Source organism: Hemicordylus capensis, chromosome 5 (assembly GCF_027244095.1).
Source record: "Hemicordylus capensis ecotype Gifberg chromosome 5, rHemCap1.1.pri, whole genome shotgun sequence".
In the NCBI taxonomy this organism is placed as follows: domain Eukaryota; kingdom Metazoa; phylum Chordata; class Lepidosauria; order Squamata; family Cordylidae; genus Hemicordylus; species Hemicordylus capensis.
This window is the reverse complement of record NC_069661.1, coordinates 219,515,524-219,543,162: the sequence shown is the minus strand read 5'-3', so window position 1 is coordinate 219,543,162 and position 27,639 is coordinate 219,515,524. Positions and strand designations below refer to the sequence as shown.

Below are 27,639 nucleotides of genomic sequence, written 5' to 3'. Positions count from 1 at the left end.
TTTGTTGTACGCATAAGGGTTGTTCTCATGACCAGAGATTCCTATGTAGGGGAGGGTTACCCAGGAATCTCTGGTTGTCTGAGGCATTGGGGGTCCTCAAGATCCAGCAGCTCCAAGCCTAGGTAGCCCAGATCTTCTACCCAGGCTAAAAATGAGGTAGGAGGGACACAGAACCCACCCTACCACATCTTCTGGTTATGTGTGCCACCGCCACTTTTAAAATCCTCCCAGGTGGCTAGCGGCCATATTTCCCATAAAGTCGTGAAGTTTGCAGGGTGAGGGAGAGGAGCCCTGTTGCAGTACTCAGGGCTGTCTCTCCTTTGCTTGCGTGGTGTGTTTTAGGATGTTGGAGGATCCAGTTCATGCTTTCTTTCCTCCCAGACTGCACAGCAGCCTAATCATGTTGGGGTTGGGTAAGTAAATCGGACCAGGGGCTTGGGCCGTCCGGCATGGGGAGTTTGAGCATGCCTCCCCTCCAGCCAATGAGAGGAGAGCTTGTCTTGTGGTAGCAAGCATGAATTGTCCCCATTGTTAAGCAGGGTCCACCCTGGTTTGCATTTGAATGGGAGACATGTGAGCCCAGTAAGATATTCCCCTTAGGGGATGGGCCACTCTGGGAAGAGCATCTGCGTGTTTGCATGGCATCTCAAAGATAAGGCTGGGAGAGACTCCTGCCTGCAACCTTGGAGAAGCCGCTGCCAGTCTCTGTAGACAATACTGAGCTAGATGGACCCATGGTTTGACTTAGTAGAAGGCAGCTTTCTAGGTTCGTATGTTCCTCATATGGTCCTGAAAACAGGCTCATAGTTTGGCAAAGCAAACAAACAGGAGGAGGAGGAGGAGAAGGAAGAGGAAGAAGGTAAGTGAATATGGTATAGTTCCCCCAGCCCAGCCTCAGTATGAGAGTATTGCAAGGAGAACTAGCTGAAAGGGTTAGGGTTGATATCTGCCTGCCTTTTTTCTTTTCAGATGAGCTGGCCTTCTACAGTTTTAACATACCAATCTCTTTGGCCAGCGCAAGTCCTTGTGGGTACGTAATGGGTGACAACTTCTTTTCCTTGAGCTTCTCGATGGTGTCCTTGTCATCCCGGAGATCCAGCTTGGTGCCCACCAGGATCATGGGGGTGCTAGGACAGTGATGCCGGACTTCGGGGAACCACTGCAGGAAAGTTAAGATTTGGGGGAGTGAGACGGAAATATAGACAGCAGCAGAGAAAAGACAGGGGACTGCCCTCTACACCAGGGCAGTCTACAAGGGTGGTCCTTTCATAAGGCCAGGTGAGGCAGTGGCCGCTGCCCGCAGATTACTGGTGTGCAGAGCAGGGCAGCCAGATGCCCCCTGAAGCCGCCATCGAAGCAGCTTTTGGGGACTGCTTTGGCCCTTGCAAGCTTTGCAAAATGCACAGGGAGAGAAGCACAGGCAACCATCCCCTCTCCCGGCCCCCTGCATCTCTTTCAAAGCTTGCAAGGGTTGGTTGTGAAAGGGGGCTGATCCCCACGAATGCAGTGGGGCAATGCCGCATTGGGAACCTCACCTCATTTCCCACAATATGTGGCACTGCCCCGGGCAGTCTAACTAGCAAGCATGAGAAAACAGATCAGCCCCAATTCTGTCCAGTCCAGCATTGTGACTCCAACCATGGCTGGCCAGATCCCCCTAGGAAACCCACAGTCAGGACATCATGGAGTTACCCTGTTGACTGTACCCTGGGCCTGATAATCAGAAATGTACTGCCTCTGAATACAGGGGATCCCTTTTCAACTATTGTGGCCAATTGGCATTGATTTTCCATGCATTGTCTGCCACATTTTCAAAAGCCACCCCCGCTAGTGCCCCAAACATCCTGATGCAATGGACCCCCTACATTAATTGCCCCTGCGGACTAAGCAAAGAGGCACTTCTAAAGTGATGACTTTCTTGAGGCTATTCTCATGATGGGGGAAAACCGGGCTAAAGGAGCCCAGCCTGGTTTTCTCCCATTGTGAGAACCACCGGGCTCGTGGGTGAGCACAGTAGTTCAACAGCGGCTTGCCCGCCAAAGTAGCCCTCCCCTAAAACGAGTCCTCCGCTAACCCCATTTTCTCAATCGTGAGACGCCGCGGTGACTCACAGGGAGACTCCCGACCAGGAGGCTACAACAAGCCTCCCTGCATCTGGGGTCTCCCAGAATGCCCCACTCACTCTCACAGGGCATTCTGAGACTTCCAGGGGCCAGGCAGCCCCGATCCCTGCCGTCCCTACAGGCTCTGGTAATTGTGACAGAGCTGCCCAGGGAGGGCAGAATGCTCATGTGTGGGGAGAGCGGGTCAAGCCCACTCTCCCCCCACAAGCCCTGCAGGCTCTCCACATGGCTCTACATCAACCCCAGGATGATCTCACCTTGGCACGGACATTTTCATATGATGCAGGGCTGACAAGAGAGAAGCAAATAAGGAAGACATCCTGTGGGCATAAAACAAAAACACACTTAGAAATCACATTGTGGATTGGTGCTGTCTCCAAAGTTCCATGTTGTGGAATGTAATTTATAACACAAATACCTAGTATTTTTTTTAGTGCCCTGACCAAGTGCTCAAAACACTTCACACGCTTCACCTCAGTCATCCTTACAACAACCCTCTAAGGGAAGTCAGTTTTATTATTCCCCATCTTAGCCGGGAATAATGTGATAGAAATGCAAAAACATCATTGACCATGAAGCCTGCATTAAGCCACACAAACTAAATAACTACAATCACTAAAACCAATATAAAATGAACACTTGTACACTTCATTGGTTTTTCAGTGGATTACAACATCAGGGCACGATCCAACTTAAATGGGAGAGTTAATCATCTGCTTGATTGAAATTAATTGGGTTTAAAACTGCTTAATTTTGTCTGCCTCCTGGCTTTAAGCTGTTACAAACAATACTTCAAACATGAGAGAAGGACGATTGCATGAACATGCCAAATAGGTTGAACAAGAGGACAGGATAGAACAGAGTGTGCACACTTGAAGTGGAGGTGAGAGAATTAGTGGGCCCCCTCCCAAGAGCTTCAAGGGGGGACAAGGGAAAGTGGTTCTGCCCCCCAGATTGAGTCATTCCCATTAAATTCAATGCAGCTTATAGGATTGCTATCCACAAAGCATTCTCTACCCTAGAGAATGCTCTGTGGACACCCTTAGGAACATAGGAACTTAGGAAGCTGCCATATACTAAGTCAGACCATTGGTCTATCTAGCTCAGTATTGTCTTCACAGACCGGCAGCGGCTTCTCCAAGGTTGCAGGCAGGAATCTCTCTCAGCCCTATCTTGGAGAAACCAGGGAGGGAACTTGAAACCTTATGCTCTTCCCAGAGCGGCTTCATCCCCTGAGGGGAATATCTTGCAGTGCTCACACATCAAGTCTCCCATCCATATGCTACTAGGCCGGACCCTGCTTAGCTGAGGGGACAAGTCATGCTTGCTACCACAAGACCAGCTCTCCTCTCCTTTCCTTTGGCCCCCTTCCTCCCATTCCTGGTCCCCAACTCCTCCTCTCCATGAAGCATTTACTGGGCTGACGAAACAGCAATGCTGACTCTCTGCCCACATGAAGAGAAGAGGAAAGAAGGGAGACCACTCCCCCTCTTCACTTCCATCCAGCATCCTAATAGCACCAGTGGCGTATCTAGCGAAAATAGCACTTAGGGCAAGCACTGAAATGGCGCCTCCTATCCAAATATCTGACACCCATCTTTCAGATAACTTTACCATAATATCAGCTGAAAAATACAAGTCAAGCTCCTTAATCTTTTAATATTTAAAAAAATATTTAGCAGTGGACGTAGCCAGGCCAAAAAATGCCAGAAAATGACAAATTTCAGTATGCTGGGGCTCATGATATACCCAAATACTATGTGGAGGTATACTTGGAAAACTAAACAGAAGTGCCTGTTTAATGCTCTACTATGCATCGTAGCATCACTATTACATAAGTTTTAAAAACAAATGGAGAATTTGACTTTTCCCAGATATTCTGAAAATAATTAAAGGATATGCAGAGTAAACTGTGTCACTGCTTGGAATATATTCTAGTATTTCAGAAAGACAGTTAAAATGAGAGAAAGAGAGCAAGAAACTCCCAGTGGGCCTTAATACTAAGGATTTCACACGGATTCAAAGACAAACTCACCATTAATAGTCATATTATTAAGACATCACATTTAACTCACTTATCACAAGAAGCAAAGTAGAGCAAATGAATACAATCCTAGCTCATAAGCTTCAGCTCAGTATTCACAAACCCTGATTCTCTGTACATCATGCCAAACTAAATATGTGTACAGTGACATATTATATTAATTTTAAATTTTTTTAATCTGTAGCCCCTTCAGGGGGCTTCCTAAAGGCTGTGGGGGGTGGTGTCTGCAAAAGTTCCCCCTCCCCATGCTGGCCTCTAGAGCCTCGCAGGGACCATTTGAGCATGTGCAGTGGCCATTTTTTAAAATATTTTTTTTTAATGGCCGCTGAAAACAAAATGGCCACTGTGCATGCTCAAATTGCCACTGTGAGGCCTGGCATGGCCTAGGGCCTCACAGAGGCCATTAGCACATGCATGGTGGCCATTTTGTTTTGGTGGCCATTTATTATTATTATTTTAATTTTTAAAAATGGCGCCCCCTTCAAGTGGCACCCGGGGCACGTGCCCTGACTGCCCCACCCTAGATATGCCCCTGAATAGCACAGTAGGGCAAAAATTCGCAGAGGCCCTTGGGAAATGTAGAGGTCATTCATGCAATCAAAACCTGTGTCCTACCTCGGTTTGGGAGCTGTGTGTGCTCCCAATTTTCAGTTGTGTGGAAGCAAGGTAAGAAGAAAACCTGTGTAGGAGTGTTTGGGTGGAAGCAAGACAGGAGGAAAACCTGGGTAGCTTTTCCTCCTCCCTTGCTTCCACACAATCACTTCTACACAGGTTTCCCTCCAACCTTCCTTGCACACAACCCAAAATTAGGAGCACACACAGCTCCCAAACCCAGGTAGTACACACCAAGGCTCTTCTCGCGAGCAGCCAAGAGCAGGCGAAGGCAGCCATGCCCGCTCTTGGCTTCTTGTGGGAAGCAGCTGGAAGCATGCGGCTGTTGCTACTGCCACGGCAGCAAACCTGCTTGCAGAGCCCTCCTGCAAAATGAGGTTAAGAGAGCAACCCTGTGGTTATCTTTGGTAGAATTAAGAGAGCAAGTGCTCTCTTACCCTCATTTTCTTGGTTGTCTGCCAGCCCCGACTTGGGGCCGGCATCAGGGGAATCCCCACTATGCACCGTGCACTTGTGTAATGCATTGGGGGGGGTTGGGGTGGCAGGGTGCCACTTCCCATTCCCTGATGCTCTGTGCTGCCGGCAGCTACTGGCAATCAGATTGTCTGTGGAGGGAAGTAAGTGCTAGCAGGGGGGATATCTGCAGGGAGGTAAATGCTAGCAGCCTTCCTCCCTGCTTTCCCTAGAGCCCAGGGCTGAGTTTTTGATTGTGCGAATGACCTCATAGTTCCATGGGGGCTTGAGAGGAGAAGTTTGGGTTGATAGGGGGGAAATGAATCAAGCTACTTTTTGTTTTGTTTTGGGGAAATAGCTCAGCTCATTTCTGAGCCAATCTGACAGGAGTAGGAGAGAGCTCGCCCATCTCTAGTCACCACGATTCCCTACAGTGAGGGCAGGAAGACTTGGCTTCATGATGATGTGGTGATTTAGTGGGGTTATTAACCCAGTCAGAGTGAGGGCAGTGCTGAAGAGCAGATGAGACTCTTCAGGGCCTTGAGATATGCCAGGAATACATATAGTATAATGAAGAGCTCTCACATCCCACCAGAGTAAGACTGGGAACACCTCTTCTGCAGTACAGACAGGAGCCAAAACCTCAGAGGAAATGCATAGGAGGATGCACAAGGCAAATTCTCCTTTATGACCCACCATCTTAAAGTTTATTGCGGGCATTTACCAATCAGAAAACACAATTAACTTTCAAACATAGGTTGAAAACTGAAATCTCACTTATAGATAGCTTGAATAAATTATTGGTGTATCTTAAATGCAGCTACACAGAATGTAGCAACATTTAGTGTTACCCCTGGATGTTTATCCAAGAAAGAATAAATAAAATTCATCAGTATACCCTATGAAACAAGATAATAAGGGTAGAATTAAACTGCTTCTAAGATTGCAATAAATAGAGCAGTAAAGGTAAAGTGTGCCGTTGAGTCGGTGTTGACTCCTGGCAACCACAGAGCCCTGTGGTTGTCTTTGGTAGAATACAGGAGGGGTTTACCATTGCCTCCTCCCACACAGTATGAGATGATGCCTTTCAGCATCTTCCTATACTGCTGCTGCCCAATATAGGAGTTTCCCATAGTCTAGGAAACATACCAGCAGGGATTCAAACTGGCAACTTCTGGCTTTCTTTGAAAAGTCAAGTCATTTCCCCGCTGCGCCATTATGTGGCAGCAATAGTACAATAAAATATGCTCCAAATGACCCACCGTCTGAGGATAGGAGAGAGGCCTCAGGCGATCATAATCCTCCTGGCCAGCTGTATCCCACAGTCCCAGATTGACAGGTTTGCTGTCGACCATTACATTGGCAGAGTAATTATCAAACCTGTAATATAAATAAGTGTCAGTTCCTTCAACTAATGAGAGGTATTTATTTGAAGCAGAATGTTCTCTGTCCACATTGGTCGACATCCTGACTAAGCATGCAGTCCCACACTGGGAAGAAGCATTGACAGTGTGGAGCTTCCCCCCCCCCCTTTTTTTAGCTCCACAGAGCCTATTGCACAAGGTAGAATTTGTGCCAATCTCTCCTTCACCTTGAAATGCCCTGCGCCACCTGAAAATATGTCCCTGAGGGCTGTGTGGCTCTCAGAGACATATTTTTGAGTGGCATAGGGCACTTTCAGAAGAAGGAGAGATTAGCAAAAGTCCCCCCCCCCCCCCCCCCGCTTACACAACAGGCACTGTGAAGAAAATGAAAAAGCTTTCCACAGTGGGGAACGCTTCTTTTGGGCGTATGGCTGCACACTTAGTCAGGATGTCAGCCGTTGTTTTTTTCTCATATACATTAGAATAAATGATTTTTTAAAAACTCAGATCGCTTCAGACTTTCTGCAGCTATTGATTCCCTGAGAATCCTGCAGCCATCAGGGACTTATTTTAAGAGGCTAGTAAGCTGCAGAGGGAAGGGGAAATCAGCAAAAATATTCTCCAAATGCTGGTCCTCTCCCCTGTACTATACTCACACAGTAGGGATATATTCTCCTGGGAAAGCATTGGTGGTGTAGCTGATCAGGAGGCAGGTTTTACCCACAGCTCTGGAAAAAAAAGGAAAGAAGCACATGGTATTGCAACTTTTGCTACGACTATGAATCTTCTCCTTAACACAGATGGAGCAAGGAAATAAGGAAGAGCATGAAAGGAGAAATTTCGGATCTGAGCTGCACGGTTCTTCCCCTTTTAAATGCAAAGCAAGAAGGAGAGTAAGGAAGTACATTGTATTCATTCATCATTTATCAGTTAGCGTCATATTTTTAAAAATGTCAAAGCAACTTACAACATAAATATTCAATAATAAGATCATAAATAATTTTTAAAAATACCACCCGCAATCAATAGAAAAAATGTAAAAGCCAAGATAATGGGATACACAATCATTTTAGACTGGAAAGGCTTTAGTACATTAAAAAACAGTTTCATTTTGCTTCCAAGCTTGAACACTGAAGGGGATTGATGGACTTGCCTGAGGAGATTATTCCAGTATGGATGCCACCACTGAAAACACCATGATTCATGTATTTACATATTGGACAGGATCAGACATCACATGGAACCACCATTTATTTTAATTAAGGTTTATTTAATAAATCTGGATCGGCACCACAAACAGTTACAAAGCTTTGGCTTGTTTTGCCATGTTGTGGTTTGTTCCAGTCTCGCCCCCTCTCCTTACCTCTCATGATCTAGGCTTGCCTCTCTCTGGCAGAGCTCTGTGAGGGCAGAGCTATCGAAACAAACCAAGATTAAACCACAACTTCAAGTTCAGACGTCATGTGAGACCAGGGTTAGGACATACTAAGCAGCTTCAAATCTTGGGTTCAAATTGTGGTTTGACTGCCACAATAGTTTGTTGACTGGAGAAGTTCACATATATGAACTAACCACCGTTAGGTAAAATAAATCATGATTCCATGTGATGTTCGAACCCATCCACTGTACGACTCTAAAAGAAGGGGTACAGAGCAAAGCATCACATGAGGAGGAATATATGCATGGAGGCCAGTGTTCCTTGTAACAGGGATTTCCTGATGTCATTGACTACAATTCCCACAATCCCCAGCTAAAAGCCATTGCAGCTGGGGATGATGGGAGTTGTATTCAACAACATCTGGGAAGCCCTGTTACAGGGGACACTGGTGGAGGCCCTTCCAGTATGCTATGCCCAGGTCAGGGTTGCACAACTTACACCCTCCAGCTCTTGTTGGGCTACAACTCCCATCATCTCTGACTACTGTCACGCCCTCGTTCTCAGATAGCGAGGAGGAAGGGGATGCTGACAGCCCTTCAGCCAATGCAGGGGTGCCTGAGGGGCAGAGCCCGGCTGTTGGTTCCCAAGAGATGGCTGAGGCAGGTCCGGCTGATGTCTCAGCCGCACGGCAGTCTGAGGCAGCAGAGACAGGGACTGATGAACCGGAGGATGAGCTGTGTAGGCAACCCCCACTGACCCCACAGCAGAGACGGGTCACAAGGCGGCAGGCACATCTGGAATCCATCAGGAGAAGTAAGCGCCTCTTGCAGAGGGCTGATAAGCCTTGAATCCCTGCCAGCTGAGAGTTATCAGCTTGGACTATAAAGCACGCCTACAGCTTGCAGTTAGCTGCTGGAAGACAATGTACGTCATCCCTAGTGTCGACAGCCTTCAGCCTGAGCCAGAGAGAGAGAGAGATATTTCTGAGCCGTGTTTTGCTTCTGCAACCCAGACTGGTCTTTTGTGAACTATCATCCTAGACTTCCCTACTAGGTGGCCAGATTGCTGACAACTACTGGCCATTGTGGCTAGGGATGATAGGATCTGTAGTCCAACAACAGCTGGAGGGCTGAAGTTGTGCAACCCTGGCCAAGGCCATATAGGGTTGTAAAGGCAATAACCAGCACCTTAAACTGAACCCGGAAGCAGCCTAGGAGCCAGTGTCGCTGAGCTAACACTGAGTGACAGGCTTCTTCCACGCTGATCACATCAGCAGTTAGACTGCTGAATCCTGTACTAGTTTAGCTTCTGAGCCATCTTTAGGGTCAGCTCCACACAGAGCTCACTGCAGTAATCTAGTCCAGAGGTTACCAAAACATGAATAACTGTGGCTGCTGGATCTCGATTGTGGTGGAAAGGGCGCAGCTAGTCTTAAGGCAGAATCTACATTTATTTAGCTTTGATTATCAGATCAAAAGATGCCATTTCAGAAAGTTTGACACTGTCTCCAAAAGAGCAGTGCTCCTGAAGGGGTGGGGTGAAGGTCAGCTTTTACAACAAATGGGGATTTCTTGGCAGATGGCACTTGCTAAGAGAGAAGGGATCCCCATTTGTAGCAAAAGGTGTTTTTTTTATTTCCCTTCAGGAGCACTGCTCTTTTAGAAAAAATGTTACGTGCCAAGAAATTGGAACAGATTCCACTTGGTGCAAGAGGCGTTTCCTGCCAATTATTGGTCAGCTAGGATTTATATAATGACAATGGCAAATATTTATAAACCGCTTTTCAGCAAAAGTTCTCAAAATGGTTTACACAGATATAAATGAATGAATGAATGAATGAATGAAATGAAATGAAATGAAATGCCTTCCTGTCCCCAAAGGGCTCACAATCTAAAAAAAGAAACATACGATAGACATCAGCAACAGCCACTGGAGGGATGCTGTGCTGGGGATGGATAGGGCCAGTTGCTCTCCCCCTGCTAAATAAAGAGAACCACCACTTTAAAAATGAGCCTCTTGGCTTAAGTAGCAGGGGAAATAATACAATGGGCTGGTTCTCATGCGTTAAAAGTGGGTCAGAGAAGCATCCTACCAATTATTCAGCAGCCATTTTAATTTTTTGTTTTATTTTAGAAAAATGGCGCCCCCCCTTCAAGTGGTGCCCGGGGCATGTGCCCTGCCTGCCCTACCCCTAGATACGCCCCTGGTAGGAAGTGAGGAAAGTGAGCATATGGGAGGCAGGAGATGGGTAGGATGGCCTCCATAATCTGCTGGATACAAGTTCTGGGTAGGGCGGCACGATCTGACCCAGCTCCCACCTGACCACTTTCCCTTCCTCCTACCTAAGTTTTTGCAAGCACACAACTGAAAACCAGGAGTGCACACAGCTCCCGAAGCAGGGTAGGATGCTTCTCTGAGCCACTTCTTGCTCACGGGAACTGTCTAAGTAGCTCTTTAATTGAGCAAGCGTGTTGACTTCCCTCTGTCTCTCTCCTGCCATCGCTGTGGTTCAAATGAGGCTCCCCCATGAGGCAAGATGAGGTGCTGGCCTCAGGCAGCAAGTACACCACAGGGTGGCAAATGCGGGAACCTCACCCTGCCCCCTGCTGCAGGCACCACCTGCCTGCCGCTCACACTACCCTAGACTCCTCATCATTCCCACCACCCTCCCTGTGCATTTCCCCCTCTCACAGTCCCTGCCTGGAGCCAGTGTCCCAGTCCCAGTCCCGGCCTGGAGCCAGTGCTGACATCATCCCACCCTCCTCGCCAGTCCCACTCCCAGATGCCGCCCCTCTTCCCCCTGTGCCAGCCTCACCTGCTGGTATTTTCTGTCCTCTGGGCAGCCCATGCCACTGTTTACAGCCCCAGCTCACAGCTGCAGCATCCCACGGGCCTCTCTTTATTGTCACTGCTGCTGTTCCAGCACCATTGCTCACTTTCCTGCTATCGATTCAGCACAAAGTCTACTGCTGAAGTGACAGCAGGCAAGAGAGCAACGAGCAACACAACACTGCAGGTAGATAGCCAAGGTGGCAATACTGGGCTGGAAGGGGGCATTGATGGGCCAGCTAGAATCTTTAACATTGGTAGATACCCTCTAACAGGGGCGTAGCTATAATTGAACAAAAGGGTTCAAAGAACACGGGCCCCCAGCTCCTGAGGGCCCTCCAGTTCCACCTCTTCCTAGTTGCTTCATTATCTCTCTCACTCTGGGGGGCTGCCAGAGAGAGAGATGAACTCGGGCCCCCTCTCCCCTAGCTACACCCCTGCCTAAGTTTGCTAAAATCCTGTGGGAGTAAACCATCCAACCGATGCACCCTACTTCCCCCCAACTAAAGGGAGGCAAATCACGATCAGACCAACATTAGGAGCAGGCCGGGCTGATTAGATAGATAGACAGACAGACAAACCTTGTTAGCTGCCCCATAACAAATTCTTCTCTGAGTGACTAACAACATAACAATAAAAAGCATCCAATAAAAACTCCTAGAACAAGACAAAGACATTACAGCACAACTGAAAAAGAAGAAGATACAAAATACATTACAAAACATTTTTTAAAACATTTTTAAAATATCAGTTTTAAAAAACCTGAATGAACAGGGAGATCTTCACCTGACATTTAAAAGAATAGAGTGATGACACCAGGTGAGCCTCACTGGGAAGGCTGTGCTATAGATGGGATGCCACCACCAAAAAGGCCCTCTCCCTAGTAGCCACCTGCATCACCTCATTTGACAGGGTGTAGGGCCTTCAAAGAAGACCTTAAGGTCTAAAGATATGACAAGGATAAGTTGATATGTCAGCGATGCAATGCACATATTAACTCTCAACAAAAAGACCTTTTATTGCACAAAGAAAAACTAAAAGGTGGTAAACATAAATCCATAAGACATTTCAGTGAGACACACCATCCTCAGTTAAGTAAAAACAAATGAGCACAGATGAAAACCCGGTTCCCCAGCTGTTAAATTCCTTAGACGTGATAACTCACAGTCCCCTGACTGGCGGAGAGATAATGAGCAGGATGGGGTGGGGGGAGAAGGGGGAGCACCTGATTCTTCTCAGAGGCTAATAAACTACATGGCATCAGCCAGTGCATCCCGAGCATTAATGTCAGGTCTCCGTTTCTCTGTTAATAATGCTTCCTTGATTTTCCTTCTTTGTAGGTTCCTTTCAATCCCCAAAATAGATATTTTAGTGGGCACCATTTGGCGTTCATGCTCAATCCTCATATGCAATGAACAGAGTTTCATTTTCTTTGCACAGTGCCTCATATCTGCTAGATGTTGGGGATGGAAAGGAACCTACAAAGAAGGAAAATCAAGGAATCTGACCCCCACCCCCCCGCTCATTATCTCTCCGCCAGCCAGGGAACTGCATGTTATCACATCTAAGGAATTTAACATCTGGGGAACCGGGGCTTTCATTTGTGCTCATTTGTTTTCATAGGCGGATTACCGCAGAGGCAATAGAGGCAATTGCCTATGGTGGCGAATTCTGGGAGAGCGGCAGATCTTGGGGCAGGAAAAAGTTGTTTCTTTCTTTTTAAACATTTAAAACTGCTGCTGGCGGTGGTGGCGAGAGACCTGCCCCACTGCCACAGCGAGGAGGGTAGGGGTGGCGAGGATGAAGCCCCCCCTTACCTCTAAATGGCACCACAGCTGCTTCAGGGATGGGGCGTGCACTCATTTGAGAGGGAGGAGGGGAGCTGGAAGGAGCTCTCCCTTTCCATTTGAGTTTGTCCACACTGCAGAAGCTGCTTTAAGGTAAGGCGGGGGAACTTCCTCCCTCACCACAACCCTCCCTTCCAGTCCCTGTTTTAAGCCGCTCAATTCTGCCACGCAGGCAGTGGGTGGGAATAATAATAATAATAATAATAATAATAATAATAATAATAATAATAATAATTTGATTTCTATACCGCCCTTCCAAAAATGGCTCAGGGCAGTTTAATAATAATATTAAAATAATAAATAAATAAGATAAATAAATAAATAAATAATGAAAAAGGGGGACTTGCCTCTCGTCCCCCAGCGCTCCCCGCAGGCAGCAGCCACTGTGCGGCCTTCACCAGCTGCCCCGCTCCTGCAGTGGCATTTAGAAGTAAAGTGGAAGGCTTCATCCTCACCACCAACCCCTACCCTCCTCCTTGTGGGGGTGGAAAATCCTTGGCTGCCTACGGGTGGCAAAAGGGTTAATCTGCCCCTGTTTGTTTGTACTTAACTGAGGATGGTGTGTCACACCGAAACGTCTTATGGTTTTATGTTTACCAATTTTTAGTTTTACTTTGCGCAATAAAAGGTCTTTTTGTTGAGAGTCTGACAAGGACAAGTTTCCATTGCATTTCTTCTACAAATAATTACAGATTAGGGTTGCCAGTTTGTCAACTGGTCACTATAACTGTGAGAACATCAGCCTGATGTGTAGACATTAGCAGGTGATCATCGTTATGTCCCTGCTGTGAAAAGCTTCACCTGGTGACTTCTGCACATCAAGCTGCTGTTAAAGGCACAAGAGCAGGCCAGGCCATTTTCCCAGCTGAACTGGCAATGGCATATCAGACACGTCCTATGTACTCTCAACTGAAACTAAGACCAAGTGCCATCAGGTGCAAGAGCTCAAGATGCGTAGGACTGAAGTTGTCATTCAGAGGTTTATGGCAGTTTCCTGGCAAACAACCAAAATGTGTCTGGGTAGGTTATATTAATCGTCCTCTTCTTACCCCACCTGCTCAAAAGAATGCTGCTTCCTCTTATTTGAACTGTGTGTGCGTGTGCGCGCATGTTTACAGACTTCCTCCCTGGAGCATTTTAAAGAGGAAGGGCCTCGTTAAACGCAGAGAGTATAAAGGTCCCTTCATCGGTTGTTCAGTTCCTGGCCCAGGTGACATCATTATAAAGGGGGGTTTCCAGACAGCACTACAGTGAAAAACCTGCAGAGCTTTCACACGAGTTCCAAGTGTGATTTTACTCCCTGTTCACACACTACTTAAACTTCTGTGCTCCTTCCTAGCACAATTTTACCCCCTTAAGTGGCACAGCAGGGAAATGCTTGACTAACAAGCAGAAATCCCCGCTGGTATGTTTGCCAGACGATGGAATCACCTATTATCAGGCAGCAGCAATATAGGAAGATGCTGAAAGGTATCATCTCATACTGTGCAGGAGGAGGCAATGGCAAACCCCTCCTGCATTCTACCAAAGACAACCACAGGGCTCTGTGGGCACCAGGATTAGAAATCGACTTGATGGTACACACACACTGAGCAGGGACCTCACACAGTTTTCGAAGCACCACTTGCTGGCCAGCTCTTCCATCCTGAGGAGAACCTGCCCTTTTTCATTGTTACTTTTGTGGAGTCTGGGGAAATGGGTGGGTTCTTCTCAGAGTGCAAAAGCTGGCTGGCAGGCGGTGCTGTAAAAATTGTGCAAGGTCCATGCTTGGTGGGTGTACAGAGAGTGAGATTGTGCTAGGAAGGAGCTGAGAAGCCTTCAGGGGCATCTGTGCTCCTACTTACATGATCAGTAAGATCATGTTTGGAACTTGGACAAAAGTTTGGGACGAATGTGGCCCAAAATATTCTCCAAAGATTCTAAAGGGGAGAATATGAGGCAGGAAATTCTGAGAATTGTCTGCTGTGCTTTAAAATATATCCACTGAATAATTATCACACTATCGTCTCCAGAAACTGTGTTTTCTGGTATAAGAAATAAGCCTCAAACAGGCTTATTTTCAACTTCCTTAGAAAAAAGTAAAATAAAAAACATTTAGAGGGGAGAGCAAACAAAACAAAACTGATCTTTTACATTTGAGCCAATTAAGGTAGAGCACCTTGGGTTAGCCTTTATAATTTATAAATTTTGCTTTGTATACTACAAAAACATACCCTTCAAACAAGTTGATAGACCTGGTTAATATCTCTCTGTCTCCACAGCACTAAAACAGAAACTCCTAAGGAATCCTTTTGCCAAAAGCAGGCATTATAGGTACTTGGAACAACTTGGAACTGCAAATTAACAAGGTCCTGATTCTAGGCCTCTAGACTCAGGAAGTCCAGACTTTTCTTCTCTGCTCTTCCCCAAATGCTATTTTGTTCATTGAATAGACTCTATTAGCTGCTTATGTAGCTTTAAAAAAAGTCTCTGTTGATTGCGGGCACGCAAACACACACACACCCAAAGTATGCTCTTTAAGTATACTGGAGCTCTGAATTCTTTGTTAAAATGCCCCCAAGGAGCCATCCATGGATAGATATGTAAATTTTAATTATTTCTGTGTGAAGAAATTTGAGAGGTGAGAATTTGTGGATTTAGAGAATAGTTCTCTGAAATATCCTCATCCCTGCTAGGTGAAGAATAATTGGGTAAATTCGAATTGGAGAATATTCTATTCACTGTATTGCCATCTGGAAACTCAAAAAAGCTCCTAGGTGGGGAGCAGGTAAGTGCCTTGTCTGGCAGCCTTATTGGTGTGAGCTCCAAATCTACCTTCTAACATCGTCCTGACTCCTAGTCTAAGACCATCCTCCTGGTCTAGTGATAGCAAGCATGAATTGCCACCTTTGCTAAGCAGGATCAACCCATGTTTGCATTTGAATGGGAAACTACATGTGAGTACTGCAATTAGGGGATGGGGCCACTCTGGGGAAAGCACTAGCATGCTTGCATGCAGAAGGTTCAAAGTTTCCTCCCTGGCATCTCCAGTTAGGGCTAAGAGAGACTCCTGCCTGCAACCGTGGAGAAGCTGGGGCCAGTCTATGTAGACAATACTGAGCTGGATGGACCCAGGATGATCTGACTTGGTAAAAGGCAGCTTCCTATGTTCCTAGTCTTTAACGATGATGCCTGTTGCAAATTCCTGTACAGGACCTGACAAAGATGTAGGGAGCTGAGGCTGCAATTCTTTGCACATTTCCTTGAGAGTAAGTTCCATTGAACTCAGTGAGGCCTACACCTGAGTGAACATTTCTAGGGTCCAGCTTCAAATCTTACCCATGATTTGAACCATTTTATTGTACTGGTTTCTCTTCATGGAAAAGATTTGAGTCACTCAGGGGACTTCCATCAGAAAGGAGATGAAGAAGGTTCTCCTTGATGAAAAGCTCTTGTGTGTTGCAAAAGTCTGCCTCCCATTAAACCCAGCACAAACTGTTCCGATAAAGATCTCTCCCATGATGATGTCGTGCTTCTTCCTCTCAACAAACCAGAACTGTCTATGGCCCTGCAGTTAACCCAGCACAAGCTGTTCCAGTCGGAGATCTCTCCCATGTCATACTGCTTCCTATCAACAAACTGTGGGGGAAATCCGCCTATAGCTCTCCCTAGTCATCAGTTCAGTTTCCTGGGGGACACTTTAGAAAGGGTGAGGCACAAGGCAGGTCAAGGCCCTAGCCCTGCCCATACATGCTCAGCGTGTATCCTGATAGCAAGTTCCCAAAGCCATTCCTTCTTTCATAACCCCTTCCTTGCCTCCAAATTAACATCCCTCCAATGGCCACATGTCGTCTGCGAACTCCAGATGTTGACCTCTAGGCTATGAAAAGTGACGTCAAGCAGTGATAACTTTGCTTAGATTCCAGAGGCCACAGGTGCCAGATATGCTTAAGGTCCTAGGCCTCTCAGGTGTAAAAGGCCTTGAGGCTGTTCTCACGAGCCGCCAAGACCAGGCTAAGGAAGTCAAGCCCGGGCTTGGCTGCCCATGGGAACCCCCAGGAGCCAGCTGGCTCCCAGCAGTACCTTGGTGAGAAACCCACCAAGGGAGCCCGCCTCGTAAACGAGGTTAAGGGAAGCTGTACTCCCCTAGCCTCATTTCCTTGACTGTGTGTCAGCACCGTCGGCTTTCAGCTGGTGCTGACACATTGACAAGTGCTGGCCTGTCGCTGGGGGGTGCAGTGCATTGTGGGATTTCTAGGGGCCGGGACGCATTGTCTTGACCCCTGCACCTCTGCACTACAGGCATGCAGTGCTGCTCATCTGGGAGAGAGTTTTGCACTCCCAGCAGGAGAAATTGGTCGCCTGGGGGAAACGTAAGTTTACCAAACCTTCCTCCCTACCCACCCACTGCCCCACCTGCCCAGTTGTGAAAACGACCTCCTTGTGTCTTAGGCCTCCAAGGTACAAAAGGTCCAGGCCTAAGAATATAATAAAAGCCCTGCTGCATCAGGCCCAAGGTTCAGCATCCTATCCGATTCAGCATCCAAGGTTCAGCATCCTATCTAGTTCAGCATCCTGTTCCCCATAGTGGCCCACCAGATGCCTCTGGGAAGCTGATAGAGACAAATTTTTCTCCCTCTCGCATAACACTAGAATCAGGGATCATCACACAGAATTGACTGCCAAGAAATTTAGGACTGACAAAAGGAAGTACTTTTTCACACAACGCACAATCAACTTGTGGAATTCTCTGCCACAAGATGTGGTGACAGCCAACAATCTGGATGGCTTTAAGAAGGGTTTGGATAGCTTCATAGAGGAGAGGTCTATCAACGGCTACTAGTCTGAGGGCTATAGGCCACCTGCAACCTCAGAGGCGGGATGCCTCTGAGTACCAGTTGCAGGGGAGTAACAGCAGGAGAGAGGGCATGCCCTCAGCTCCTGCCTGTGGGCTTCCCAGCAGTATTTGGTGGGCCACTGTGTGAAACAGGATGCTGGACTAGATGGGCCTTGGGCCTGATCCAGCAGGGCTATTCTTATGTTCTTAAGCCCAAAAGCAGCAAATGAAGGCATGCCACTTCTTCTGCTGTTACTCCCCTGCAATTGGTATTCAAAGGCCTCCTGCCTTTGAGCCTGGAGGTAGACTGACAGACCTGTCCTCCATGAATGTGTCTCCTAGAAGCAAGTGTTCCCCCATGTTTCCATGCAAACGTTTGTTCATGAGCAACACACCACCAAGATCAGCCGTGCAAAGAAAGCATCACCCAAACATAAAGTCTCAAACCCAAAAGTAACGTCTTCATTCCTAGTGCACTTGAGAGATGGCTGCAGCTATCCTGCGGTCGCCAGCCATCAGCTCATAGACTGCAACTCCTTCTTTAGGTGCTCCGGAAGGAAGAGGGTGGAGCTGCACACATGTGAAAAGTCTATCTGCCTGAGAGCTGCTTAAGGAAGGGACATGGACCATGGGGTAAGAAACCATGCTAGGCTAGGCTGCACTCTGTCTCCAAATCTACCTGCAGCAATAGTGGGATGTGAGTAGCCCAAGGCATTTTGAAACCCTGGCCTGGATGGAGGAATGGATTAGTCAGAAACATCATGCCACCATCCATTTATCTTCTGGAAAATGCGACACAGAAATCACACACACACGCTGGGCTAGAACGTGACAGAAAGTTGCTCCACTTTATGCTACATTTTTAAAACCGAAAGCAAAGCCCCCCACCCTTACTGTCCTTGATGCAAGCCGCGGTTCCTTCTGGGGCTTGCACATCCTGGCAGCAAGAGCACAGTTGGCTGGGCATCAGGACAAAGAAGACGTTACTGCAAGGAAGGGCTTCCCTTCCCCTTTCCCGCCCCTCAGCTGTCAAAGGCGTGGTACAAACCCATCTCCCCCTGGCCTTCAAACGAGTGGTACATACCCATCTCCCACCACCACACACTTGATGGCTTGCATAGCTGTGGTCAGGTGGAGCTGTGGAATTCAGCGAGCCGTGGGCAATGAGAGCAGCTCACCAGAGTCTGATGGCAGAAAGTGTTGTACACTTTTCTCAAAAGCGAAGCTGAACTGAACAGCAGGTTGTGGGTTAGGAAAAGGAAGAGCGACTGTTTCTCAACCCGCCTACTGAGTTCCTTCCCCCACCAGGCAGCCCTGACTTGTTTGCCAGAGGAGGGGCATGCTTGCAAGCCCAGTGTGCTGTTTGAGAGATATTCCTATCGCTGCCCGCTCCAGATGGCTAAGCGTTTCCTTTCATCACACGCCGTGACTCCAGGGCTTGGGCAGTAAGGAAAGAGGTTGCTATGCAGCTTCCACCCAGGAGGAACCATCAAGAGGAACAAACCAAGAGAGAGAGAGAACACACAGGCAGGCAGAAGGAAGGCCTCTTCTCTTTCCCACAGCTCCAGCTAGCGTCCTCTGGTATCCTAGGCAAAGTTTGACTTTGGCACACACCCTGAGCCCTGGCTTAACCTTGAACTGGGCAGGCTGCTCATTTGGGAGGATGAACGACAAGTCTGTGCTGGTGTGAGGATACCATAGGAGAGAGTTCCTGGCCTGTTATGGGGGCAAAACTCTAACATCTCAAAAATGAAAAGATGCAGCTTGAGGATATGAGGCTGTTCACATGCCCGGGTTGGGTGGCTCGTGTGGGGTGCTGCGATCACTCCCAATCCCAGAGCTTCCACCTCGCCTTTTCACCCTGGCCCTTAACCGAGGTTCAGGGATGTAGCTATAATTGAGCGGATGTGTTCAAAGAACCCGGGCCCCTGAGCTCCTGAGGGCCCCCAGCTCCTGCTCTATCACTTCCTCCTCCTGCTCTATCACTCCCTGTGGTGTGGCTCATGTGCCATGTGAGCGGCAGAGCCTGTAAATAATAATTGATCGTGGGGGGGGGGGCAACTGGCAGGAGACTGCCTCCCCATTGGACCTTGACCCCACCAGCATTTTTGATTGAATGCACAACCATTGTGTGTTTTGGGGTGCAAATGTGTAAGCCCTTTTGGGAGTAGGATGCAGTATTACATATGACAGTCTTACAACATTGTGTGCATGTGCAGTATTCCAGGGGAGCAATACAAGAGGGAGAGAAAGAATAATTGGCAGGGCTATGTGTCCCCCAAGAACTGGTGCCCTAGGCGATCACGTAGGTCTGCCTTGGAAGGGCCGGTCTTGACTCCATCTTAGCAAAAGATTCCTGGCTGAAGAACTGATTTGGCTGCATGGTCCTCTCTGATACTCTGGTGAAGAATGAGAGAAAACCCCCTTCTAATGCAGAAAAAGAAATTGCCATTAAAAAAAAAGAAACGGAAAAACAGTCGTCCTAATCACATGTTATATTCAACACATGTACAGTGTGCACAGTGTTTACACAGACAGATCTATATATATTTATTCTGTATATTTATTCACATATTGGACTGATTCTCATGACCGGATTTAAGGTGGAGCAGCTCTTTGTCACGATTCCGAAGCTCTGTGTGTATGCTCCTGAAAATAGATTGTGTGGGTGGTGAAAATGTCGGGCAGAGGAAGTGATTGTGTGTGAGAAGCAACCCTGGTCAGGCAGCACAGGCAGCTGACATTGGTAATCTGGGATGTGACCTAGGGTGCAGGAGGTCCACTACCTCTACTACCCAACCAGGATTGCTTCTCACTTCCCAGTCCTCTACCTGAAGTTTCTGCCACACATACAATCCATGTTTGGAAGCACACACAGCTTCAAAATCTCAGCTTCTCCACCTTACATCTGATCATGAGAACCAGCCTTGTGGTAGCAAGCACTTATTGTCCCTTTTGCTAAGCAGGGTCCACCCTGGTTTGCATTTGAATGGGAGATTACATGTGTGAGCACTGTAAGATATTCCCCTTAGGGGATGGGGCCGCTCTGGGAAGAGCATCTGTCTGCTTGCATACAGAAGGTTCCAAGTTCCCTCCCTGGCTTCTCCTAGACAGGGCTGAAAGAAACCTCTGCCTGCAGCCTTGGAGAAGCTGCTGCCAATCTGTGCGGACAATACTGAGCTAGATGGACCAATGGTCTGACTCAGTAGAAGGCAGCTTCCTATGTTCCTAAGTTCCTATGATGCATGCACAGTAGTACAGAAGAACCCCTTTATCCACGGGGGTTCCATTCAATGGGAAGGGGGGAGATAGCAAAACTGTGGATAATGGAGCATTAGGGCAATGGGAATTGTGGGGGTTAGGTTCCCTCGCCAGCTAACATGCACAAAAGAGAGCAGAAAGTGGGGAAAATTGGAGGGAGGGAGTGCCCTACTGCAGGGTTTCTTAACCTTAGGCCCCCAGATGTCGTCGGACTACAACTCTCATAATCCCCAAGGAAAAGCCATTGCAGCTGAGTATTCTGGGAGTTGTAGTCCAACAACATCTGGGGGCCCGAGGTTAAGAAACCCTGCCCCACTGTGTTCTTTCTGTCCCCAGCTGTCCAGCAATGTCCCCCAAATCCTGTAATTTTTGTGTGTGCAAATGATTGTGTGGGGATTTTGTTGTTGGGGTGTGTGTGTGTGCGTGTGTGTGTGTGTGTGTGTGTGTGTGCAAAAACAAGCCAGAAAATGGCTCCCTTACTCGAAATGGCAGGTGGAAATGACCTCAGAAGTCATTTCCAACTACTCCTGACCTGCAGATGTGAGAGTCTTAATGCTTTTTTTGCTGCCCCCCCCACATATTCCGAAGTCAGATGCCAATCACCCAGCCGCAGATATGCAGAACTACAGAAGTCAGGTTTGTGGATAACAGGTTTCTCCTGTACCATTCCTAACTGTATCCTGCCTTTGAATGGGCTTGCACTCAGGTTCATTTTAAACATGAATTCATATGCAGGCATTCACACACAAACATGTCCACATGTACAGATAGGGATGTGCATGGAACCAGCTGGCTCAGTTCAGTTCGAGTGCGAAGTGCACTTGAACCCTACTGGGCCAGTTCAGTCCGGCACCCTGGCGAACCCCCTTGAGTTTGGTTTGGTTCGAGGGGGTTCGCGAACGTTTAAAGGTCTTTATTTTTTTTTTAACCTTTGCAGCCCTCCACAGGGTTCCTGGAGGTGGCAGAGGGGCCCGCGGGGCTCCCGCTCCCCCTGCCAGCCTTCTATATGCCCCCCCAAGAGCCGGTTAGGCCAGCTTTGCGCCCGTTCGGGCAGTCTTTGGCTGGTTTTCGACCTTCTCACAGCGGGGCGGAGGCCATGCTGAGGGTTCGGCACCTGTGCAATAGGCCTCTGTGTGGCCCGGGCAGAGAACTAGCTCTTGGGGGGCATATAGAAGGCTGGTGGGGGAGGGGGACCCCCTGTGGAACCCCCTCCCCCGTCGCCTCCAGGAACCCCGTGGAGGGCTTCAAAGGTAATTTTTTAAAAAGACCTTTAAACGTTTGCAAACCCCTCAAACTGTCCGGGGGGGGGGTTCGGTTCTAGGTCGGATTGAACAGCGGGGGGTTCGGTTTGACCCCGAACAGCTGAACCAAACCGCTTCGACCTCGAACGGGTTCGGTGTCGAACCTGTTTTCACATCCCTATATACAGACATCTGCATGCATGTATGGTGTCATGTCTGAATATGACTAACCTGCTTTGCAATTCTGCCCTTACAAAAGAGCAATCTTCCAGAACACTGTTCACATTTCCATCTAAACCATGAAAATCTGGGAAATCAGGACCTGTACATCCTGGCCACTCTCAATTACCCACCCTGCTTTGTTTTCACTAATCATCAGCACCTTTATTCACCTTAACTCTGCCCTGTAAGATCTCAACTAGCCATTTATTCACCTTAACTCTGCCCTGTAAGATCTCAACTAGCCATTATAATAAATACTATACAGTTATCATAAGGGAATCCACATGTCAAAGAAATGAAATAAGTTAAAACTGAGTCACACACCTATCTACAAACCTATCACACACATTTTGCGTGCATTCTTCAATTAGCATGTTCCATAATAAACACCTCCATTACAACCACCACAAACAGCACAGTTCTTCTCACTGTCATCTCCCGAACACCTAGACAGACTGCAATTTCATGGCCTGATGCGTTAGATAATTAACAGTGAGTCATTAGACCAAGGAAAGCAATAGAATCCCTGCAGTTGTACCCAGCCTGTCTCCTTTGATGTCATGGTGCACCCAGCGGCATTCTTACTCCTGGACCTCGGGGCCGAAGTCCAGGGCCTCCACAGCCCCTGGGGCCCCCCAAATCCTCTTTAGTCTGTCCTGGGTGGTGTGGTTACCCGGCGGAGCATAATGATGCTTAATTTGCAGGGGGGTGGCTCCACAGGCCTTTAGGTCTAGGCTCCAAAATTACTTAGCTGCACCTCTGGGTGCCCCACCAACACTCCTGTCCCCAGTACACCTCTTGGGTTGCTTCCTTCTGAGCTTAGAAGGAAAGAGCACCCAAAGACACACCCATGCCAAACCCAGGTGATGTAGCAATATTTGCTAAATATGTGGTTTGGTCGTGTGTGTGCGCGTGCGTGTAAATTTAAATGGTAGCTGGAGGGATGGCGGATCTGGACTGGGAGCATCGTAAACAGTGGAAGGTATTTAACCATTTCCAGTCGCATCAGATTCCTAACAAACCATGTCCTGCCAAGCTTGATTTTGCTTTGGGAGTGAATCTGTCACCCAAAGCAAAGAACAGCTTGCGTCAGGAGGGCTATTTTTGTCAGGGCCACAGTGTGAGGGGGAGAGGTTACATCCACTGGCAGCCCACGATGTTTTTGTACCGGAGGCAGGGTGCCACAGGATGGCAAATGCGGCCTTCTTTTTTCCAAGCACTGAGAACTGCTGCTTGATTTCATATGCACATCTGCTGCACTCACACACTCACCCCTACCAACTGTCTCCTCCTCCTCCTCCTCCTCCTCTGTGGTGGCAATAGCCACTGTGCAATGCACATCCCCTCCTCCCCTCCGCCTCTCTTCTAATAATGAGAAGAAGCAGGAAGAAACAGAAGAGGAAATGAGGAAAGGGCATTAGAACACTGTAGACATTCTATAGAGTTTCTACATTCTAACACCCTGTCCACATGTCCTCTTCTGCTTCCTCCTACTTCTCATTATCAGTCCAGCATCAAGGGAGGAGGCGGCCGCAGCAGCAGAAGAGGAGGAGATCAAGAGGAGAGGAGAAGCTCTTTGACAAATGGTGTGTCTGTGCCATCATTAAGCACAGAGCTGGTCAGATGCCAGCAAGGGGGGAGGCAGAGGAAGGCAGGTGAGGTTGTGGTGGGTGGCAGGGTGCATTTTGTCACCCCACTAATTCATCACTTGAGGTGATTATCCTCTCCCCACATGCCACAACCTCAATTCTGATTGCTGCCTCCACAGCTGGGCATTGTTCACACAGCAGGCTTTACCGCAAGTTTATTGCGAGGCTTTACTGTGAGTTTGAAGTTGCAAAAAAAAAAAAAAAAAGACACAAAAAGTTGATTTTTTTTGTTAGCCTGGATATAAATTGGGCTACACTCATACTGTGCAGTGAAAAACCTGAATCGTGTGAAGTGCTCCCCAATAGCTCGCAGGGACTTCGGGGTAAATCTGGCCGATATATGAACACACACCCTCCATTCTGAAGGAGATGCGAGCTAAAAGCCCAGTGTGAAAAATGTCCTGGTATATTTAAATGAAAACACACACACACACACACACAGGGCCAAAGTATACATTTCACATAATGTGCAGTTTGGCCTTTGGTAGCTTGACCCGAAGAGGGGAGTGCCAGAACCAGAGGTCCACTGAACCTCCTCCCATCCTTTAAAAGCAAATCTACCAGTCTATTTGTTTTAAGCGAGGTGAATCATTGATGTGATAATTGCAGCTATCGCTTAATAGTTTAGATAATTGCTTCCACTAGTCATCACCTTGCTCTGCTAACATTAAATTATCACATAATTATTGCAATTGCCTCTCATCATATCAAGTACTTACCAAGCAATGGGAGCTAATATAGGTGCAGGTTGTAGTTCTACCTGGTGTCAGCTTACAGAACCTTGGCAAGGTACGTCTACACGTGTGTAGAGGTAGCGCAAGGCTGGCTTTAGGGGTGGGCAAGTTGGGCAGTTGCTCCCTGAGTGCCTACCTGAAAGGGGCACCAAGCTAAGCTTGGGAGCCCACTGTTCACTAAGTGTGTAGTCTGCAGTGGGCTAGGGAGTGTCTATGACCTTTTATTCAAAGTTTTGGTGGTTATTTGAGTACCAAGGGCAAAATTGCAATCCTAGCCCAGAGTGCTGTTTTTTTCTAGGGTCAGCCGTGGGCAGGGTTGCTCTCTTAGGTTCAAAAGAGAATTGCAACATTTCCCTCAACCTGTCTTCCTGTTCCTTCTCAATATCTCTTTACTGTCTGCCAGGGGCGTATCTAGGGTGGGGCAGGCAGGGCACGTGCCCCGGGCACCACTTGAAGGGGGACACCATTTTTTAAAATTAACTTTTTTTTTAAAAAAAAAAAGGCCACTGAAAACAAAATGGCCAATGCACATGCTCAAATGGCCTCTGTGAGGCCCTAGACCATGCCAGGCCTCGCAGAGGCCATTTGAAAATGCACGGTGGCCTTTTTGTTTTCAGTGGCCATTTTTTTAAAAAATATATATTTTTAAAAATGGCCACTGCACATGCTCAAATGGTCCCTGCAAGGCCCTAGAGGCCAGCGGGGGGAGAGGGAACCTTTGCAGACTCCCACCATGGCCTTTAGGAAGCACCCTGAAGGGGCTACAGGTTAAAAAAAATTAATATAATATAATATAAGTCACTGTACACATATTCAGTTTGGCACTATGTACAGAGAATCAGGACTTGTGAATACTGAGCTGAAGCTTATGAGCTAGGATTGTATTCATTTGCTCTTACTTTGCTTCTTGTGATAAGTGAGTTAAATGTGATGGCTATTAATGGTGAGTTTGTCTTTGAATCAGTGTGAAATCCTTAGTATTAAGGCCCACTGGGAGTTTCTTGCTCTCTTTCTCTCATTTTAACTATCTTTCTGAAATATAGGAATATATTCCAAGCAGTGACACAATTTTTCTCTGCATTTTCAGAGTATCTGAGAAAAGTCAAATTCTCCATTATTTTTAAAACTTGTGTAATCGTGATGCTACAATGCACAGTAGACAATTAGGCAGGCACTTCTGTTTAGTTTTCCAAGTACACCTCCACATAGTATTTGGGTATTTCATGAGCCCCAGTGTACTGAAATTTGTAGTTTTCCAGCATTTTTTTTGGTCTGGCTATGTCCACTGCTAAATAGTTTTTGAAAGATTAAAAGATTAACTAGCTTGACTTGTATTTTTGAACTGATAATATGGTAAAGTTATCTGAAAGATGGGTGTCAGATGTTTGGACAGGGGGCGCAATTTCAGTGCTTGCCCTGGGCGCTATTTTCCCTAGATACGCCTCTGCTGTCTGCAGCTCTTCTTTCCAATGCCCTTTCATAATCTCTCCCCAGCAATCCTTCTCCCAGTCTGTTCTCATATCTTCTATCGCCTTTCATTATTATTTTCTCCTCTTTAGCCATTATTTAGCTCACAATATATCCGTAATAAGTGGATGTGCATAAAGGGGAGATCTATGTGTATTTGCTTCAATGTCTGTATGGCACCAATGCCTGTACACCTGGACATACGTACACATGATCTCTCCTTATCTCCTGAATAGGCACAAGGGTGACATCAGGTGTCCATGCTGTAGCAAGAGCAGATGAGCGTTTTCCCTTACACTGGCAATGGGAGAGTAATGCCAGATCTCACCCCTTGATGCTTCTGTGTCCGGGAGCTGAGATACAAACCTCCCTAAACCCCAAAGTCTGTGGAGGTGGGCTTGCTCCATTTTCCGGCTTCCAGGAAGTATGGCCTTGTAGTCCTAAGGGCAAGGTTTTCTCTTTGAAGGACACTGCAGTTATAGAATATCCTACCCATGAAGGTGAACCATGCCACTTTGCTACGTGGAGAACGTGCTAATCTCTCAGGTGCTTTACATGCTTGAGCTGAAAAGAAGAAGTTGAAATTGCATTGCAGCTATTTTAAGATGTTGGGGGTTTTATCCTTTGTTCAAGTTGTTTATTATGATGTTTTCTTTCTTTCTTTCTTTCTTTCTTTCTTTCTTTCTTTCTTTCTTTCTTTCTTTCTTTCTTTCTTTCTTTCTTCTCCTCCTCCTCCTCTTCTCACCCTTCTTCTTTGGTACACCTTTAGTAGGAACAAATGGCTTGACCATCAGAAACTACTGGCAAGGAAGGCCCCATTAATGCAGCTGCATATTTGTGATAGCAGCAACAGCTCCCTTGAAGTTATTCTTCTAAGTACAACATATCTGAGTGATCTGCACCTTGTCAAATGCAAATTATCTTGACCTCATGCAGCCTGGTTTTCAGGTTTTGGAACTGAAAATGGGTTGGTAACTGTGGTGGATGACTTATGCCTGGAACTAGACAGGAGGAATGCATCCTTGTTGATTCTGCTGGACCTCTTGGTGGTTTTTAAAAGCATGAAGCAGGGTGTCCTTTTGGACCCCCTTGCGGGATGTGATTAGAAGGCAATGATTTGCAGTAGTTTTATTCCTTCCTGCAAAATTGGTTCCAAAAGGTAGTACTGGGGGACTCTTGTTCTACATCTTGGCTTATATTCAGCTTATGATGTCTCACAAAGGTTCTACCCCAGGGGTCAGCAAACTTTTAGAAGTGGTGTGCGAAGTGTTTATTTATTCACTTTAATGTAAGGTATTGTGTGCCAATAATACATTTTAGCATAGACAATCTCTCTCTATATATAATTAAACTATTGTTGTATGTAAAGTAAATGATGTCTGAAGGGGCGTAGGTACTATTGGTCAAGGGGAGACAGTTGTCTCCCAGCCTGCCACCCCCAAAAGGCCCCTGCGAGGCAAGTCATTTAACCCTGACTCCCCAGCACCTGAACCCAACTCCCCAGTGCCCGCTGCTGGGCTTTCTGCTGTATTCCTTCCTTCTGGACGGTCTTTCTTCATGGTGCACTCTCTCCCTCCCCTCCTTTCCCCATCTCCCTTT

At 47.2% G+C, this 27,639-nt stretch overlaps 2 protein-coding genes across 3 annotated transcripts in view; one reads left to right on the top strand and one right to left on the bottom strand.

Annotated features, from left to right (window-relative positions):
* Positions 1-27,639, bottom strand: part of RAC2 (Rac family small GTPase 2) — a 206,188-nt gene that overhangs the window by 7,507 nt on the left and 171,042 nt on the right. The window contains exons 1-5 of one of the 2 annotated variants that reach the window (XM_053252411.1): positions 18,551-18,768; positions 7,253-7,324; positions 6,495-6,612; positions 2,381-2,443; positions 1,000-1,159 (exon numbers count right to left, since the gene is read on the bottom strand). In XM_053252411.1, the coding sequence (XP_053108386.1) occupies positions 1,000-1,159; positions 2,381-2,443; positions 6,495-6,612; positions 7,253-7,324; positions 18,551-18,585 (448 nt within the window). In that variant the 5' untranslated portion in view covers positions 18,586-18,768. Of the gene's footprint in view, positions 1-999; positions 1,160-2,380; positions 2,444-6,494; positions 6,613-7,252; positions 7,325-18,550; positions 18,769-27,639 lie in introns of those variants that run through there. The other variant, XM_053252410.1, reaches the window with a different exon arrangement.
* CYTH4 (cytohesin 4) overlaps positions 1-27,639 on the top strand; it is a 135,582-nt gene that overhangs the window by 19,058 nt on the left and 88,885 nt on the right. The window lies entirely within an intron of this gene.